We start from the raw sequence: 19,755 nt of genomic DNA on the forward strand, positions 1-19,755 counted from the left end.
GGTAGCAGGTCGTTAGGATATACGGACACTTTCTAATCGGAGGGGTTATGGACGTTGAGACTGCTTCTGATTGGAATAAAGGTTCCTTCTGATTTTCTTCCTACACAGGAACGATTGTTCTCTGTACATCACTTAGAAGACAACGGCTCTGTACAAAGAAAATGGCCAAGGAGCCTTTCTAGCTGTGATCTGTGCGGACTCTTGTGGTCCCACAACTAAAACTGAGCATGTGATGGTATATAATAGTGATATGTAATCACTTGCTGTAAATTAAATATCCCTTTAAGCAACTGAGTATTAGATTAGGCTGACTAGAATCATATCATTCTATGCATTAACAAGGTGTACATACCAATGCGGATTGAGTTCTTTCCTTTCAGTCCATTTCGAAATGTTGTCAACCGTTTCATATTTGACGCTTCCTTTGAAGATGGTGAGGTAAACCACTTATACTATTAAAAATAGAGGAATGTCAGTTATTAATGCAATTGTTCCTGGAAGTCCTAAGTGCCAAATGTAATCTAATATTTTTTAAATAAATTTTGGATCAGGAGTAGTAAAAATGTATCCTTATGCAGAACACCTAGAAGGCGTAAGGAGACATAAAAGTCTATGCAATGCTCCCCTGGGACATTTGGTACACAAATGGGAGATGTTACAATGGCTCAGCAATTTCCAATGGAGATTTGAACAGAGTCCCGGTGACTATTTACTGATGACAAGATCTGTGATTAACATGGGGGAGAGTTTCAAAAAGCTCTTGGTTAGATTTTTGCCAAAAATTAAAAAAAATAAATAAATAAAAAATAAAAAGTTCAGCAGATTTCTGATAATCTGGCAAACCAGACACCCAACCATAAACGTTAGATGGTCAGCGTTCCGACAACTGTCATCTAATGTCTATAGACACCTTAAGAGAATTGTATTATGTATTTAAAAAAGCTGTTCTGTAGGCTGGCTCACTTAAAAAAAAAAATCTTTATTAACGGATATAGAAAAGTTGGCTTAACAGGTCAGTTGCAGTATTGGCCCAATTAACCCTAAGATCCTGTACAGTTTCTACTCAACAGTCATATCCTTTTATAGTATCAAGTAACATGCTGCGTATTGTAAGTTTGAGTAACAGGAATCCTTTTCCCAAATCCCCACAGGTTAGGGAATATAAGATCTAGAGGAATAAATCCCCCCTGTTCTGCCTTGTTTGATGAGAGAGGATGATAACGGTAACATAATCAACCTACAAAAGTCCAAACAAAAGCATGCATTTTCTCTTAAGCAAAGCCAGCCATCACAGCTCTGGAGGGATCCAAAAACAACACAATGTTCATTATATCTTGGGGATTTCATGCTCCCAACTATTACAGTCTGAAGAAATGAGAAGAGCTGTACTTAATTTGGTGAGGGCCCTTTGTCAGGAAAGAAACGTGAAGAAAATGTCATTTTTCTAAAAATACTAAAATGCTATGACATAGATAATGCAATTGTGAACGGTGTCATACATGTGTGAGTAGAACACGCAGTTTATCCAAAAGGTTATTTCTGAAACAGTTCAGAATTTCTATCACTTTCAGCTTGGCAAGATGGACAAAGCTAAGACGGACTCCTCGATAAACATGTACAGTCATATTCTGCTCCTTTTTTTTTTTTTTTTTTTTACAAACACAACATTGTCAGGCCTCCCTCACACAGATGGTTTTTTACAGCGTTTAGCGTTGTCTTTTCAGCGCTGCGCTAAACGCTGTACAGCGCTCCCATTCAATTCAATGGGGCTGTTCAGACAAGCGTCAAGACACAGCGTCTTCAACGCTGCTGTGCTTTGACAGCGATGCTTGTTCTATCTTTGGCGGTTTTCAGCCCTACGTCACCAATTGAAATGAATGGGCAGCGGTTTCCACACTGCTGAAAACGTGGCATAATTTGATACCACGTTTTTGGCAGCTTTAAAAAGCAAGCGCTAGCTGCACTACAAAAAAAAATAAAAATCAATACTTACCTAGCTGCCGCCGTCAAGGTCCCCGTCGCTGCTCTCCGGAGCTCCATGCAGGCTGCCGGCCACTTTGTCATGGCATTTAAAGAATGGCTGTGATTGGTGCATCCAGCGCTGGCTGTGATTGGCTGAGTCAGCTAACACTCAACGGGCTCAGCCAATCAGAGCAATCTCTTGCTGGTGGCGAGGAGTTCAATCCCCGTCACAAGCAATAGATGCTTTGTCGTCCATGACAAGTGGCCGGCAGCCGGCATTGAGCTCCGGAGAGCAGTGTCGGGGACCCCGACGGCGCCAGCTAGGAGAGTATTTATTTGTTTCTTTTCCCAGTATCCTTGGCTTAAAAATGTTGACAAAAATGCATGCCAATGCTGCTGAAACCGCAGTAAATGCAGCATTGAAAACACTGCGTTTCCGCAAACGCCTGTGTGGGAGAGGCCTCAAAGGGATTGCCCAGGTACCAGTCTTAAAATAACAAAAGGAGCTGTACTTACCCCTCCTCTGCCGCAGGGATCCAGAGCCATTGACCTGCCATCCTCCCAGTGATTTTTGTGAAGATGACATAACAGGAAGTCACCTGATTACTACAGCCAATCAGAGGCTGCAGCATCTCAATTCTGAACTCTTGGTATCACGGCAACTAGTATGTGAACGCTGATGCCAGGAGAACGGACAGTTGCGCTGTTGCCTCTGATTGGTTGCAGCAGTCAGGTGACTTCCTGTGATGTCATCTTCACAACAATCATTGGAAGAACGGCAGTGCTAGAGTGCTGGATCCCCACAGAACAGAATAGGAAAGTGCTTCTATGTTCCTTCGTTTAAGACACTTAGAGCCATTGCTGCAATGTTGTCTAGTAACTCAAACTGGTAGTTAGAGACAACCCATTTTAAAAAGCCAGCTTCTTTAACCCCTGCAGATCTGCTGTTATCACCAGGAAAAACCATATCAGGCTAAACATTTTGCTGCACAGAACTACATCGCAGTCAAATGAATAGCAGACTATGTGCTACATCCATCAGCCAGGCCTGCTAGACCGGCTGTCTAATCTGGCTCATAGACGAGGGTCCCAGGAAGGCAACTCGCCTCTATGATATCCATATGTCAATCCCAGCACACACTGTATGAGCACATATCTCAAACTACCATTGTCTAGGCAGTGATGTGAGAGTGAGCACTTGGCTCTTTCCTTCGTGTAAGCACACTGAGCTCTACTGATTTTTTGCAAAGGCTACTGTGGAGCCCATACAAATTATATGTGCCTACTGTGGCGTGCTGGTTTGCAGACCCCTGAAGACTTTTTGACCTTCTGCACTGGAAGCAAATTAATGGAAACCACCAACGAAAATATATGAAGATAGACTTTCCTAGAAAATACATGCAAAAAGCAGTTCATAGCAGAAGGCCCCAGCTCCAAAAACACTAAAAATAAAATAACTCTTGTTATTTGTATAGTACAAACTTATTCTGCAGCATTTCAGGCAATTTATTTATTACCCCCCAGCAAGCTGGGTACTCATTTCACCAACCTCGGAAGAAGAATAAGAGGCGGAATCATCCTTGAGCTGACTACCTAAACCACGCGGGGATGGAACTCGCAACCTTCAGGTCGTGAGTGAGAGCTCAGGACTGCATTTTGGCTGCCTTAGCACTCTGCGTCACACGGGGTGTCATTATGAGTATTTCGAATGAAGGAAACCTGTAATCAAAATGATGCAGTACCGAATTCAAAGAACTGCACAATACAGAACTCTACCTCAGAATTTGTGTCATGGCCGTTCAAAAGTACTCTTTCAATAACAGTCTTGAGGAGTGGATGGTCTGCAAAAAAAAAAAAAAAATGAAAGGGGTGTACTATTTTATATTTTACTTTATAGCTAATATACGCATAAAATAGGCATACGACAATGCTATAACACAAAACTTGATGGTACACTAGCCTTGAATGGTTGATGTCAGAAACCTCCACTGAATATGGAGTAGCATTTGTGGCGTAGCATTTACAAAGATAAACATACAGCTTTATGAAGGATACATTAGGATTATTATTAGAGATGAGCGAGCGTACTCGCTAAGGCAAACTACTCAAGCGAGTAGTGCCTTATGCGAGTACCTGCCCGCTCGTCTCAAAAGATTCGGGCGCCGGTGGGGGGGGGGTTTGGAGAGAGGGGCGGAGATCTCACCCCCCCCCCCCCCCCGCTCCTCCTTGCTCACTCCCGCAACTCACCGCTCTCCCCCGCCGGAACCTGAATCTTTAGAGACGAGCAGGCAGGTACTCGAAGAAGGCACTACTCGCTCGAGTAGTTTGCCTTAGCGAGTACGCTCGCTCATCTCTAATTATTATACACATACGGTTTTGGAAAACGGAGTTGAAAACAGAAATCAAGACAAGCATAAAAAAAAAAACTGCTCCATACCAATAAGTGGGTTTTTCCTTATATCCAAGACCATCAGAGTTGTATTAGTTTGCAGTGCATGAAGAAATGCTTTGGCACCCTGATTGGATATTCCACACTGACGCATGTCTAATGCTAGAGAAGGAGGAAAAAATAATGACATGATGGATGGAATACTTTAATAGCAAATTGGCAAAATTGGTAAGGATCTGTTCACCTCTGCATCAAGGTTTCCACCATAAATGGAAACAAGGGCACCATTGCAGATTTGTCACATGGCAGAGGGACCCTGCTGACTTATAATGGGATCTGTTCAGGTTTCATCATGGTGTCCATGATTTCGATGGGAAAAATACTACTACATGACAGAATCTGCGACGGAGGCTCCTAATATGGCATCCAAGTTCACATGACTTAGAAACCGTTAGATCCACGTTGGATTTTTCCAATATGGAGCCAACACTAAATTTGTGGTAGAAATCCAAGAAGTTTTGCTGCAGATTTAAATTTAAATATGCACACGGATTAAGTGGCCAACTGATGGGGTAAATCCACTCGTGCCACCAGACTACTAAATGCGCGCTGTATAGTGAATTTACATGAAGTCGATTACATTTTAAATGCCATGACTCCATGTGAATAGGTACCAATGCAGTAGAACCTATTTAAGACAGCATCCAAGTTTGCAGAGCAAGTTGTATTTATTAAGGGTGGACACCCACTGGCGTTATATTCTCTCATGCGCTGCGAGAGCAAGTGAAAACACTCGCAGCACAAGAAAAACGCTGGAACATCGCCAGTGTTTTCAAGGGGGCCAGCAGCAGCAGCGCTAGCCCCATTGAAAACATAGGGAGAATACCGCGGACTTCTGCCACAGGTGTCACAGAATAGCTAAGCACTAGCTGTAATTGGCTGAGTGCTCAGCCAATCAGCACAGCCCTTTCAGGAGGCAGGATTTTTAATCCTCGCCTGCTGAAAGTGCTGGACAGCAGTGTCGGGGAGCCAGCCGGAGGACGCATCTGAGCAGCGGAGAGGTGAGTAAATTTTTTTTCTTCTTTTTTTAACCAGTTAATGATGATTTTCAGGGAAGGGCTTATATTTCAAGCCCTTTCCTGAAAATCATGCTGCGGGGGTTGCCACAAACCACTGCTTTCAATGGGACCGGTAGCAGCACCGATCCCATTGAAAGTAATGGGATAGCATGGTAGACTTCCGCACAGCTGTCACAGCTGTGGCAGAGAATTCCTTCATCCCCGTGGTCCCTGCGGGGATGAAGGAAACTCCTGCCACAGCTGTTACGGCTGCGGCAGAAGTCTGTGATATTCTCCCTATGTTTTCAATGGGGCTAGCACTGCTGCCGCACGCCCCATTGAAAACACTGGCAATATCCCGGCGTCTTTCTTGCGCTGCAAAGCGAGTGCTTGCACTTGCTCTTTCAGCGCAAGAGAGAATAAAATGCCAGTGGGTGTCAGCCCTAATAATGACGCTACCTATTTTTTCTCATTTCTGTTTTTTCCTCCCCAGTTTAAAAAAATAAATAAAAAAAATCATAACTCTTACTTTTCCATTGACATAGCTGTCTGAGGGCTTGTTTTTTTGCATAATGAGTTGTATGTTTCAATGGTCGCATTTTGTGTACTATATTATACACTGAGAAAGGTTTAAAAATGTCCAAATGCAGTGTATAGGAAAACAAGAAAACCGAATCCATCTGTGAAGGGGTGGGGGGGTAGAGTCTTGTTTTTACACCATACACATTTTGACAAAAATGACACAATTACTTTATTCTGTGGATCAGAATAAATATGAATATACTAAATCTATGTTTTTTTTCCTTGCTTTTTTTGGTGTGCTAAAAGAAAAAAAAAAATTTGTAAAAAAAATTATTATATATTTATATACACACATATACATACATACATACATACATACATACACACACACTTTTTTTTGTTCTGCTATCCTCTGACAGCCATAACTTATTTAAAATTTTTCCATTTTTTATAGTTGTGCAGGGACTCATTTTTTAGGGACTTCCTGTACTTTCTTATTGGTACCACATTGGATTTCATATGGCTTTTTGATCGCTTTTTAATCACATTTTTTCTTGAAGATAGTGTGACTACAAAAGGCGCTATTCTGGCGACGTTCACCGTGCAGGATCAATAATGCGTTACTTTTAAAGATTGAACTTTTTAGAGGTGCATCGATACCAAATAGGTCTCTGGTAAATATGAGAAATGGCAGAGTTTTTTAAAAAACTTTTATTACCATTTTTTCCCTCCTAACAATTAATAAAACTTTTTTTTACTCAGTTTTACTTTTCTTTCTCTCTTTATTTTTTTAAAAAATCCCATAGGGTGCTTGATTTTGCAATCATTTGATTGCTCATACAGTATAATGCAATACCATAGTATTACTGATCATGGCTGTCAGATACAGCCGCACCAGTCAAACAAGCAATGAGATCGGCTTCCAAACCTGCTCTATATAAACCCCACAGGCCCAGGATGTAACTGTATGTCATTGGGCTTGAAAGGGTTAAAACAAATAACTGATTAACCCGCTAATGGACATTGCCTTTTTTGCGCATTTTCATTTTTTCCTCCCCAGTTTCAAAAAATCATAACTTCTATTTAAACTCATATTAAATGGGCTTGAACTTGCATTCCTTTGATTGGTTGATTTGGTTGATGGGCATTTACTTATAACGATAAACCTGTTGAAATTTGCAATATTACATTTTTTCATACCTTTCAACCATAGGTCCTCTACAAGAACATCTGCTATTGCTTTTGCTCCCTGGTCTCCGATTAGTGTATTACAATTCAGGGAGATTCGTCTTAACCCAGTCATGCAGTCAAGGTCAGGCCGTCTATATCGTAAGCTTTCTGCCCAAGCCTCGCTGTGCCGTCTTGTTGCCTGATGCTAGAGAGAAAAAAAAGGGTAACACATATTAAAAACTGTACTACTGACCATTTTAAAGAAAATCTGTCTAAAGAGAAGCAATTCTCAAATAGAATTCTGTCCGCCAATGGCAGAGAGGTACGAGCTACCAGTGGTGGTACAACATCTGGATTGGATATTTCACTACATACTAAGCAATCTGCCCTCTTATTACCCTGATTGATGGGACACATTCTCAAGAAGAGGGGTCACCATCAATAATAAGACACCCACTGTGTATGTAGAGGGCTCAGCTCCTCTCTAATCTGACATACGTGTACTTAGGATGTCGCCAAAGGATTAAAAACACTCAACCATTCATTTTTTAGGCTTGCCATGTGTTCCATTACAGCGATAGCTGGGGGACTGAGATGCTAGTACAATAGATGGGCAGATAGTTGTGGCACTTGGGGATGTCAACTCACTAGGATCGTCCTCCTTCTGCTTAAGATGGTTAATAGAGATGAGCGAACGTACTCGGTAAGGGCGATTTCGCAATCGAGCACCGCGATTTTCGAGTACTTCACTACTCGGGTGAAAAGTACTCGGGTGCGCTGTGGGGCGGGGGGTTGCAGAGGGGAGTGGGGGGTAGCAGTGGGGAACAGGGGGGGAGCCCTCTCTCTCTCCCTCTCCCCCCCCCACTCCCCGCTGCAATCCCCCTCTCACCCACAGCACACCCGAGTACTTTTCACCCGAGTAGTGAAGTACTCGAAAATCGCGGTGCTCGATTGCGAAATCGCCGTTACCGAGTACGTTCGCTCATCTCTAATGGTTAACACAAAGTAATTCACTTCCACACTGAAGTTTGTTTTTCAAGTCCATCAGACCTTCTCGGGCCATGTTCTTGTCTCCTGTGAAGCTCACTCTGTGTAGACTCACTCTTGGGGACTTACACCTTCCACAGCCTACATCCAAGGCATTGTAGTATCAAGCTGCACCATCACATCGATCTCAACTTCACGGGTAAGATCAGTGAACACGTAACTCACTTACGTATTTCTGGCGCTGCAGCATAACCATCTTAGTAGCACTAATTTATCCCACCTGAGACGGCTTTCACAACTATTTGGCTCTGCACTAGAGCACAATAATAATCATCCAAGCCACTCCATGTTTCTGACCAGTCTTTGCTTCTTAAAGGGTCATGCCCACGGCTGTGACGGACTTCGCCAGCGGAATATCGCATCGGAGTCCGCCATGGCGCCCCCCCCAATACTAACCACTCCGGCTCCTCCGTATACGTCCTGCATGGAGGGCCGGCGCGCATGTGCAGTACAGCAGTGTCAGATGATGCGGCCGGCGGGGCTGCGTATTCACACGATACTTCCGCTGTGCCACAGCGGAAATATATCAAGACGGCCGGCATCCATTGACTACAATGGAAGCTGGCCGCGTGTATTCCCACGGCATTTAGAACATGCAGCAGTTTATTTCACGCTGCGGAGTGAGTTTCTTATGACCCACTTACACAGGATGAGCTGTCAGGCAAATGATGCCCAGTAACTCAGTCACAGTGATGCTCGTCCGGTGGTGCTACACAGGAGCGAATATCGCCTACATTGCTCCAAGCACTGCCGGCATGGAGGTGCAGCGGGACAGGGAGCATTCTCCCTCCGCTCATCCCTATTCACTGGAAGCAGTCATTCAAAAGTGAACGACTGCTGTTTACACTGAACGGCACGTTGTTCAATTTTCTGCATGCAGAAACCGAACGACTAAACAATTCTCATTCAGTCGCTGCATGCGTTTACACGGGACGATTATGGTTCAAATTCCCGTGGGAGCACAGGAATTTGAACGATAATCGTATCGTGTAAATGAGCCGTTAGAAGGAAGGGCTAGTAACTTTTCTGGTCCGTGCTGCACCTCCCTTTCTACAGGAAACGTATCTTCCTTTTTTTCCTTTCGTACCACTATTTGCAATTTCACATACAATTTCACTTCTTTCTGCTGGTTTTGTCTTTTGGCACGCTCCGCAGCAGCAAGCTCTGCCGGCATAAGGATCACCTCTGCCTCCAGACTTCTCAGTTTCTCTTTCTTGACTTTAGACTGACTCAAAATGTCATCATGTCTTTTCCTATCTATTTCAAACTGAGCCCTCATAGCTTGCAGGATAACTTCTAAGTATAATTTGGCATTGTCTGCAGCTTGTAATTCACCTTCAAGTTCCTACACATGGGTCTTCATTTTTTTTCTACTTGCTGCTGCAATGCTTTTTTAAGACTTATCTCGTTCATGAACATTCTTCTCAGCATCTTCCTTGGAGCTAACCAAGACTTCCCTTTCAGTGTGTGTCTGCTTATCGTACTTTTCTAATTCAGCCTTCACTCCAAGGATCTCTTCCACCTGTTTTTTCACTTGGAACAATTCATCTTCCACCCGTTTCTTCTGCTTCAGGGACTCAGTCACCACATTATTTTTGCCTCTCTCACACTCAGCACGATTTTCCCTTAAACACCTCGATTGTATTGAGCAGTTTACTCTTCCAGTACTTTACGTTGATCAGCTTCGCCGTTTGCTAACCTCTTGAGGTGCTCATTTTCAGATACCTTCACCTTCAAGGCTATCTTAGCCTCGGTCTTCAATAGCATGACCTCATTGATGGCATCACGCTTTTCATTCAGGATCTTTCCCGCTGCCCACTCTCTTGTGACTTTTTCTTCTGCCAATTGCCTTTGCCTCTCAGTATCTGAGTCCTCGGTAAGTCCTCTCGACTGTCTTGCTTCTTCTAACACCATCTGTTCGCACTTTTCCCTTGCAGAGCGAGACTCTACTTTGGCTTTAGACTTCAAAAGAATCTCAACTTCAGCATGCATCTTGAGTAAGTTCTATCTTGATGAAGATCTTTGTTATCTGTGGGTTGAATTCATGCTGCTTCTTTCACAGCTTTTCTGGCCAGGACAATCTGGATTACATCCATCCGCTCAGCTCTTTGCGCCACTAAATCAAGCACCTGCTGTCGACATTGGCTATTGAGGCTACTCAGACACCTGACCACAGGACACCCCGTCACATAAAAGTCCATTCTTTCCAATGATTCTTGCTGGTTGTCCTTAGCAATGGCACTGGCAGCTCTTATGTCTAGCAATGCCGGCTGTGGAGTTGGAAGTGAGCCTTAATAAGTTATAGAATGTGCTCCCTATGTATAGTAATCTGTTTATCTAGGGCCCTCTGCAGCCACTCCGGCACAGTGAAGACCTCCATGACAAAAATCTCTTTTCCTCAGCAAAGCAGACAGTCTTGGGGTCTCTCTCCACAGAGACAGACTTTTACATTTCAGAACCTAACACAGTTTCTGTGTGTACATCTCTTTGATCAAAGACAGAGTCTTTTCAGTTGGGCTACTGGCTCTTTAAATCTTGCAGAAGTAACTTCTTGCAACATCATAGATTCTACAATTCACTGTGAGTGATGCCAGCAGTACTGGCAATTGCCCGACAGCTTGTCCCATGTAAATGGCCCTTTAGGCCTCCTAGTGGCCACTTCAGTTGCTGCACTGCTACAAAGCAGTAGGTGGGAAAAGGAGCATTGACGTACCCTTTCTAATTAATGCTTTTATGACCTTGGCCAACCTCAAAATGCTGATGGTCACCACTGTTATGTGTAATTATAAGCAATGTCAACCGGCTTCTTACTAATGTTGCAGGCTGAGCAGGAAAACAAAATCTGACTGTTCAGGCTTCAGGTGAGCAGGAAAAGGCACACTTACATATAATGATTGTCGCTCAAAACTCCCTCCAACGAACGAAAGTGCCCGATAATCATACCCTCTAAACACAAGCCATCGTGCACTTTTCGTCTGTCGTTCAGCTTCAGCCTGCACAAAGTTCATCGCTGGTTCGCTCCCTTCTCGTTCCGTCTAAACACTCCCGGCTCAGTGATTCATGTAGGAATGGGAAGCGCTGAGCGAGAAGTGAGCAGTGATCTCAACGATGATCTGCCTGTCTAAACATTCTACACGAACAACTAGCGATGACGTCACTCACTCGTGCGCTCATTCAAAGGAGAATCGTCTCATGTAAAAAGGGGTGTAAGGGCTCCTTCACACACTAGAGATTGCAATATCGCTGCAAGAAAAATCGCAGCTTTGTTCAGGCCATTTTTGATGCTTTTTCTTGCTGCTACCTGCGATTTTTTCATGCGATAAAATCATGTTTTTTGTATTTTGCGGAAGTCAATGGGAGCTTCTACGAAATTCACACGAAATTTGCAAGTTTGTGCGTTGTGGTAAAAAGGAGCGTCCACAGGGAAACATTAGCTAGAGAAGAAAAAAAAAACGCGGAGAGGACATGCCACATGAAACCATTGAAAATTGTTGGCTTTATAATTCTGCGTTTTCACTCACTCTTGCATCGCGCAATTGTATCGCCTGACAGTGAATGAGTTATCACTGACAGGAACCAACTTCCCCTTTCTTCACAGCATCGAGTTGGCTGCCGGGACTAATATTAGATCAGCAGTGGTGGCCAACCACTGTTGGCAGTTTGAAGTTAATTAGGGTCATAAAAGCCCAAATTAGAAAGTGTCCTATAGGTCTCCCACCCCATCCTCCCCTTGTGTCGCAGCAAAAGGCGATTATGCCCCTTCCTGCGGTCTATTGTATACACCGATCTCTACAGTCTATCAGTGACGGATTGTACAGGAATCTCAGTCCTCCAGCTATCACTGTAATGGGACACAATGCAAGCCTAGAATGTAAGGCCGGGCTCACACGAACATTTAGTAAAATACTGCGTGTATAATGTAGCGTTTTACAGCTGTGTGAACCGACATACTGCCACGTATGGCAGCAATTTTGCACTGTGCACGCTGCTAAGTGCAGTCTTCCTGGTTTAATTTTTAAAAAATCTCCATTTTGCGGTAGGAAAAGTCCTTCGCACATCACGTCAGACGTTCTACTGTAGATTTTATTGTGTTAAGGAAAACTAATGAACCCAAATGCAGTCCCATTTTTGCTCCGTGTAGGTTCACACAGCAGAATTCGGTATTTGATTCCATGCCAAAACTCACACCCCATCCATTTGCATGGGGAAATCAGAATTAAAAAAAAAAAAAGAAGAAGCGACATGTCATTTATTGGTGCAGATTCCATGTTGGGAATTCCACATGCGGATTTGCACACTGAAAAGGACGGGATTTCACGCCGAATCTGCGACAGAGCCTCTGACTGGAGGATCCGATGCAGCTGTGAACCCGACCTCAGAGTCTGTACCTGAGGAACAATTGACAACTTTCACATAGAATGAGGAGGGTCTCAGAAAAAGTAGAGCTATACTCTCAAATGCATTAATTAACTTATGCTTATATGGTAAAAGTTTTGCTAATTATTACCTTGGCTATGTACATTGTTTCCCTAAAATAATGTTTTTCAGGTGAAAAATCCTTCTGAAGAGCTATCTGTCTCCCCCTGTCTTGCTATCTACTGTTTGCTAGCATGGCAGAGCAGGCAATAAGTCATCATGCTAATTGAGTTGTATGCAGAGAGATGGGGAAGGGAAAGACATATGCAGAGAGCTGCAAGTAGAGTTAATGGTGTATTCATGCAATGTGTTGTGATCGGCAGCATGGGAATCTTTGGCAGATTGATACAGTGTATTCCATGCATAGAATATACTGTGCCAACATGGTTGTGTGAAGGCGTCCTTAATCCTCATGTACACATATGGCAGCTTATTCTGAAAGGTCAGGTAGTAAACCTACTATGTTATTGCTGGTGCAGGGTCTTAGAGGGCAATGCATGATTCAGGGATTCAAAGAACACCAAAAAACCAGAAGATCTGAATCATACATTAAGTGTACCTACATGCAAAATATTTTGTGATAGGTGTTTCAAGACTAATAGATTTAGAAGCCAACAAATTGACCACCTCTGAGACTATGAAGCACCAAATCCCCACATTGACTAACAAATACTAATGAACAAAACTCCGAAAGTTCAAAGGTTTCAATTACCTTTATAACACTTGCTATCCATTCAGCTCCGTGCCATGTCAGATTGCACCCGGTAAAATCTACTACTTTGATAGTTGGTGAATTCTTCACACCTTTGCAAATTACTACAGGGACAAAACGTAAATCAATTAATAAAACATTACAAGAATGTAATGTACAAAAAAAAAAAAAATAATAAGTTGAGGTACTCTTACACAATGGATTTATAAATTGTATTGTTTTTTAAACAAGATTGTGTTTTTTGCTTTGTCTATAACACATGGCCCAGAATTACCACAATTTGCCAGTCAGCCCAGACTGATGGGGACAGTACAAAGGATGCCTTCTCACTTTATCAGCAATGCATTCTACATTGATTGTAGTGTTGGTGTGCAGTTTTCAATCAGTCGCCCTGCAGTGGATGATCACCATCACGTACATGTATGTCGAAAAGTAGGAAAGGGTCTCTTTTCATGACATACAGTAAATGTTTTATGGCAGGTTTCACGGCAAGAATAAATGGGTTCGCATACACAGGCCACATGTTAATCAAGCAGCAGTTAATCAAGTGCTAAAAGTAGATATACATGCAAGATATCAAAAGACATTCAAGATATCCAGGAAAATGACAAGTAAAATGAAAAACACAAACAAGATATACAAATAGAGCATCACCAAGTTACAGAAATGCAAAACAATATTATACTTCCATATGTGGCAAATGTATGTGTGGGGAATGGGGGAGTTAATGTTCATTCGCCCCATAGGTTGAGGGTAGACTTCAGGGGGAAGGGAAGGAACGTATTATTTGTATAGCGCCAACGTATTCCGCAGCACTTTCAGGTAATTGGTTTATTACCCCCAGCAAGCTGGGTACTCATTTTACCCACCTCGGTAGAATAAAGAGCTGAGTCAACCTTGAGCCAGCAACCTTCAGGTCGTGAGTGAGAGCCGAGGACTGCATTATGCTGCCTTAACACTCTGCGCCACCAAGGCCTTTCAGCACCTTTCCATGGTGGACTCATGCCTGCCTTTGTCTGCAGTAATCTTATAAACCATGGATGACGTTACATGATGTTTTTATGAAGTTATCCAATGAGACATTCTATAGCCATACTATCAAATGTTGTAAGGCAAAATTTTCCTCTTAACCGTGAGAAAGGCATTCTGCAAGTCAGAATTAAGTAATGTTCTTCTGTGCTAGGTGTATGGACTATCCAAGATATAAATGTAAATGCCAATTACCTCTAAATTTTGGTTTATAAATTTAGAGGCGTATAGTCACAAATACTCCTTCACTCCTACACAACATGATAATGGCTTTGTTCTCAGCCGGTCCTTTAAATGTTTGCAATAAGCAGGTACCAATTTTCTACTTCTTGCCTGTATGAGGAGTGGGTGTGTTACACTGAATAACTGCTAGTGACATGAAGCATTGTATTTAACACAGGTGTAAAACAGTGTGGTTACCAATACAGTAAATCATTTTTATTTGAGAAGTCCTGAAAATAAACACTAAAGGCCCTTTTACATGCAAAGGTAATCACTCAAACTGCCAAAAGATTTAGCAGTGGTTTTGCATAAAATTACACGCACGGATAATCACTCCATTATCTAATTAATCATCTGTGTTTTCCTCCACAAGTTGTTTGCTCAGGTGGGCGTGTGTTTAGGCAATTGCTATTGCATAAACACTTCACCCAGCCGAGCAAACATCTGGCCAACACATTCCATTGTTCTCCTCTTGGCTCCTCATGGCTAAGTAAACACAGCCCTAATTGAATATGCAAAGCTAACACAAAGCCATCACTGACTGCTGGAAACACTAAACAAACTGCATTCAAATTGAAAGAATTTCCAGCGATCAAACGATAGATTTTATGCCAGCCGCAAAACCTTGGCTAGCGATAATTGAACGAATAGTGCACGACTGCCCGTGTTTACATGAACAATTATCGCTAATTTTCGGCTGTTTGAACGAATTTTGAGCGACAATCGTTGCATGTAAAAGGGCCTTAAAGGGGATAGGAAAGGTAAACGCACAGCAATCTACACTTTTTCGGTAACAAAATAAAGTGGCTTTATTAGTGAAATTAGGCTTTAATCTCATTTATGGCATATGCAATTTTGACTCCCAGAGAAACACAGGAGAAGGCATTAGGAGTCATAGGAATAGAAGTGAAAAAATTGGTGGCAACAGTTATTTATTTGGTTGCTACATTGAAAGTTCATTAAATCCACATACTGGAGCGCATCAAACAGCTGATTGTAGAAGGCATTACAGATTCAAAAATACTATTTTAAATTTATACTCTTCTAATCTCCATGGTAACTGAGAATACTGTAAAAATAAGACCCTCAAAAAAGCAGCAAGTCACTAAGGAAATTCTGCCAGGGAATGAATGACTCACGGTGGCCATTGCTTTTGCAATCTGTACATTTTTCCAGATAAATGTAACATCAAGTGTCAACAAAAGAGCTTGACAGCGATTAATGAAAGTTGATGTTGTATATACTAATTGATACAACTAGTAGAACCAGTAATCAGCATTGAGCTTCTGTCTTTCTATAGGCAATATGACCGGATTTAAAAAAAAAAAAAAAAAAAAAAAATCACAGCATGCTTCCCTTTAGAGTATGTTTACACAGCAGAGAACTATGCATGATATCCGCATCAAAACTAAGTGTCCCATTCATGTGAAAAGGAATCTGCATCATACTCTGAATGGCGCAGATTTTTATCCATACACAGAAAATAAAGAATTACGTGTCACTTACTGACCTGGGATCTGTATTAAGAATTCCGCCTGTGCATTGGCCCATTGAAAAGGACTAAATCAGTAAGCAGGTCCACGGAATCTCAAAGAGCAAATCTGTGGCAGAAATACGACGTGGATTCTGCAATCGCTGCATAGCAGGGTATAATCGGAGTATGAGAATGACGTATTTGCTCTGAGTGTGAAGGAAATACTACAGGGAAATACTTAGGGAAATTCAAATAGCTAAGGCCGGTCTCACACAATGGGATTTCAATTGTGGAATCCGCGATCATCGCCCGCGCGAACGATCCGCGGTATTCAACGCACAATGAAAAAATAGAACATGCATATATCTGCTTACATGAGAGGATAGCGATTGCGATTTCTGCAAGCGGAAATAAAATTCCAGAATGTTCAATTTTTGTGCTGACTCCGCACAAACGGCCTCCATTGAAGTAAATAAAAGCAGTCTGACTCGCGGTCCATCTGCAAATATTATATATTTTTTTCTCCTTTCTAAATCTCTATTGCACATGACTAACGGCGAACATCCGCGGTCATCCGCAGTAAAAAAAAAAAAATGACAGGTAAGCAGCGTCGCTGCCCTTGGTCAGGACCGGATTCCGCTGCAGGCTCTGACCCGTCCGTCCGTGTGAGACCGGCCTAAGAGTTTCCATCAGCTACAATAGAAGTCAGACGACAAACTGTCCTAAAGGAGTCTGTCATCTGCTGCTAAATAAAAAGGAAAGCTGTGAGAAACAGAAAACTCAGGAGGAGCCTTGCTGTATTTTTACATGGTTCCCATAGCCTACTGAATAATTCCAATTAAAAAAAACGTATTGTGAAATTTTTACGTAATTTCCAAACATTTACAAAGTATAAAAAACAAATTCACTAGCATCAGAAAACAAAACAAAAAACCCAAAACACTAAGACCCAATGTCCACGTGCAGATTTGATTTATTAGATCCGCAGCTCTAGCCGCCCATAGGAAACAATGGGGCATCCACAACTGAATTGCACTCTGCGGGTTTGATTTTTAGGTGGTTTCCTGATTCCCCGCTTGGATCTAAAATTACAGCATGCTCCGCGGATCCTGCGCGGATGTGGCTCCATTCATCTCTTTTTGCTATCACCCGCAAGCCATTAAAAAAAAAAATCATTCTTAAGATGATCCACAGAGCATCCGTTGCGGATATCCGCATTGAAAATCCGCGCGTGCCATAGCAGATTTGATTTGCGGAATCCGCGTGGAAGATCCACAATTCAAAGTGCCCATAGGGCAGCATTGGCATCCGCAATTAAATTTAAGCATGCGGATTTGATTTGCGGACCGTTTGGTGCGGAAAACAAATCGCAGCATGCTCCATTTCAGTGCGGATTCCGTGCAGACGGGCTCAACAGAAGTCACTGGGTGCGGACGATCTGCAGTGCATCCGCAATTGTATTGCGGTTGAACTGCGCATTTGAAGGTTAAAATCAATCAGGAAGGTGGGGTAAAGGCTGGCAGGTGGGGTTGCAGATTTGTTTCCGCACAAAGGATTCGCAGTACATTCATACGGAAAAACCATTACATCTGTGATCTCCTGCAAATGGTTTCCACACATCTTCTGCTGCGGAAATCCATATGCGGAATCCGATTCGCCCGTGGACACGCGGCTTTAATAACCAAGTTCAGGTAGACTTGCATATAAGCAACATATGGCTTCAAAGGCAGACAATCTTATTGATACTAATGCTGGCACCGCCAAGGTTCTGCTCACATCCTGTCACCGAAACACATTATGTACATACTACAAGGAAATCTTTCAGTGTAAGACCCAAAATAAATCTTCAACATACGCTCCAGTAAACCACACAATATGTCTGTCACATACAGTATGTCAGCCATAGACCACCATGCAAAAAAACAACAGGTACACCAACAATCTGCCCACTTATAGGAGGATTCAAACTACTACAGAATACTTCCACACAAGTTACACGCCTTTCATCAAGCTATCATATTTTATTGGATGTTTATCAAAATCTTTCTTTCCCTTTCATACAACAATGGGAATCTGAATTAAGTATAAGACTTCCACCTAACTAAGGCCTCATGTCCACGGGCAAAATAAGAATTAAAATCCGCAGCGGATTTTAACTCTTCTCCCGCGCGCGGATCCGCACCAAATAGGGATGCATTGACCACCCGCGGGTAGATAAATACCCGCGGATGGTCAATAAAAGTGATTTTTTTTTAAAAATGGAGCATGAAAAAATCTGGACCATGCTCCATTTTCGTGCGGGTCTCCCGCGGGGACGGCTCCCGCGGGCTTCTATTGAAGCCTATGGAAGCCGTCCGGATCCGCGGGAGACCTAAAATAGGAAATTAAAAGAATTAACTCACCCGCAGCGGACCGGGAAGGTCTTCTCTTCCTCACGGCCGGATCTTTCTTGCTTCGGCTCGGCGGATGTGCCCGGCGCATGCGCGCGGCACGTCGGCGACGTGCCGCCGGCGTGACGGGTTCATCCGCCGGCCGAAAAAGAAGATCCGGCCGTGAGGAAGAGAAGACCTTCCCGGTCCGCTGCGGGTGAGTTAATTCTTTTAAATTCCTATTTTAAGCGCTCATGTCCCCCGCGGACATGTAGAATCCGTAGCGGGCCTGATTTTCCCCGTAGACATGAGGCCTAAGGGCCGCTTTCCACTGGCGAAGAAATTGCACGTGTTTCGTGCAATGAGAGAGTGAAAACACGTGATTATGAAACCAATGAATTTCAATGGTTTCATTCTTATTTGCGATGTTTCACTCCAGCGATTTTGTGTGAAGAAAGTAAAAATAAATGAATATCGCAGCATGCCCATTCTTTTTGCGATATTGCCCATTGTTTTCAATGGGGCCAGCGGCAGCAGCGCCAGCCCCATTAAAAGCAATAAGAGAGAATCGCTATCCCCTGCTGCATCTGTGACAGCTGCAGCAAGGGATTTCTTAGATGTAAAATCCCTGGATGCTGTCACATCCAGGGGCTTTACCTTGTTGACAATGGGGCCGGCGGCAGCAGCGCGGCCCCATTGAAAACATAGGGAGACGATCGCACTCCTCTGCCACTGATGATAGCTATGGCAGGGGATTCCTTCATACCCGCGGGGAGTCCCCTCATCACTGAACACTGTCACAGCAGTGACAGAGGATCGTGATCTTCTCCCACTGCTTTTAATGGGGCCAGCGCTACTGCCACTCCATTGAAAGCAATGGGATGAAGGGAAACCCCGCAGTGATGCAAGGCTGCTTTCACATGAAAACGCCTGGCATCCAGGAGTTTCCCATGGATTGCGAGAGCAATATCGGGCCGTGAATCACAGCCCGATATCGCTCTCGCCAGTGTGCAGGGGAGGCGGCCTAATAGTAAGAATCTTTCATGGCGATTACCAAATTGTCAGGATGCACATTAACCCTTTCCAATCCAATTTCGCTGCCACCCGCACGCTCCCCAGCTCTTATTTATTTTGGATGGGAAAGCACGTTGTGGATTCCTTGGATTCAACAGAAACCCATAAAAATGACCCGTCATGATGATTTTATTAGCAAAAAAAGTGAACGAGAGCATGTGTGTGCGGGGCCGAGTGTCAGGCATCATTTGCTCAACAGTCGTCCCGTCTAAGGCTGGGTTCTCACAGGGCGGATTCTCGGCAGAAATCTCGTGGTTTGGCAGCAGCAAATAATAAAAACCTTCAAACCAAGAGATAATAAAGGCAAATCA

The 19,755-nt window shown here is 43.2% G+C and overlaps 1 protein-coding gene across 1 annotated transcript in view; it reads right to left on the bottom strand.

The window, feature by feature from the left end:
• CEP78 (centrosomal protein 78) overlaps positions 1-19,755 on the bottom strand; it is a 46,234-nt gene that overhangs the window by 18,050 nt on the left and 8,429 nt on the right. The window contains exons 5-9 of the mRNA XM_066604142.1: positions 13,277-13,380; positions 7,132-7,306; positions 4,400-4,513; positions 3,739-3,803; positions 353-452 (exon numbers count right to left, since the gene is read on the bottom strand). Of these exons, the coding sequence (XP_066460239.1) occupies positions 353-452; positions 3,739-3,803; positions 4,400-4,513; positions 7,132-7,306; positions 13,277-13,380 (558 nt within the window). The remainder of the gene's footprint in view (positions 1-352; positions 453-3,738; positions 3,804-4,399; positions 4,514-7,131; positions 7,307-13,276; positions 13,381-19,755) is intronic.

This window comes from Eleutherodactylus coqui, chromosome 5 (assembly GCF_035609145.1).
Source record: "Eleutherodactylus coqui strain aEleCoq1 chromosome 5, aEleCoq1.hap1, whole genome shotgun sequence".
Taxonomy (NCBI): domain Eukaryota; kingdom Metazoa; phylum Chordata; class Amphibia; order Anura; family Eleutherodactylidae; genus Eleutherodactylus; species Eleutherodactylus coqui.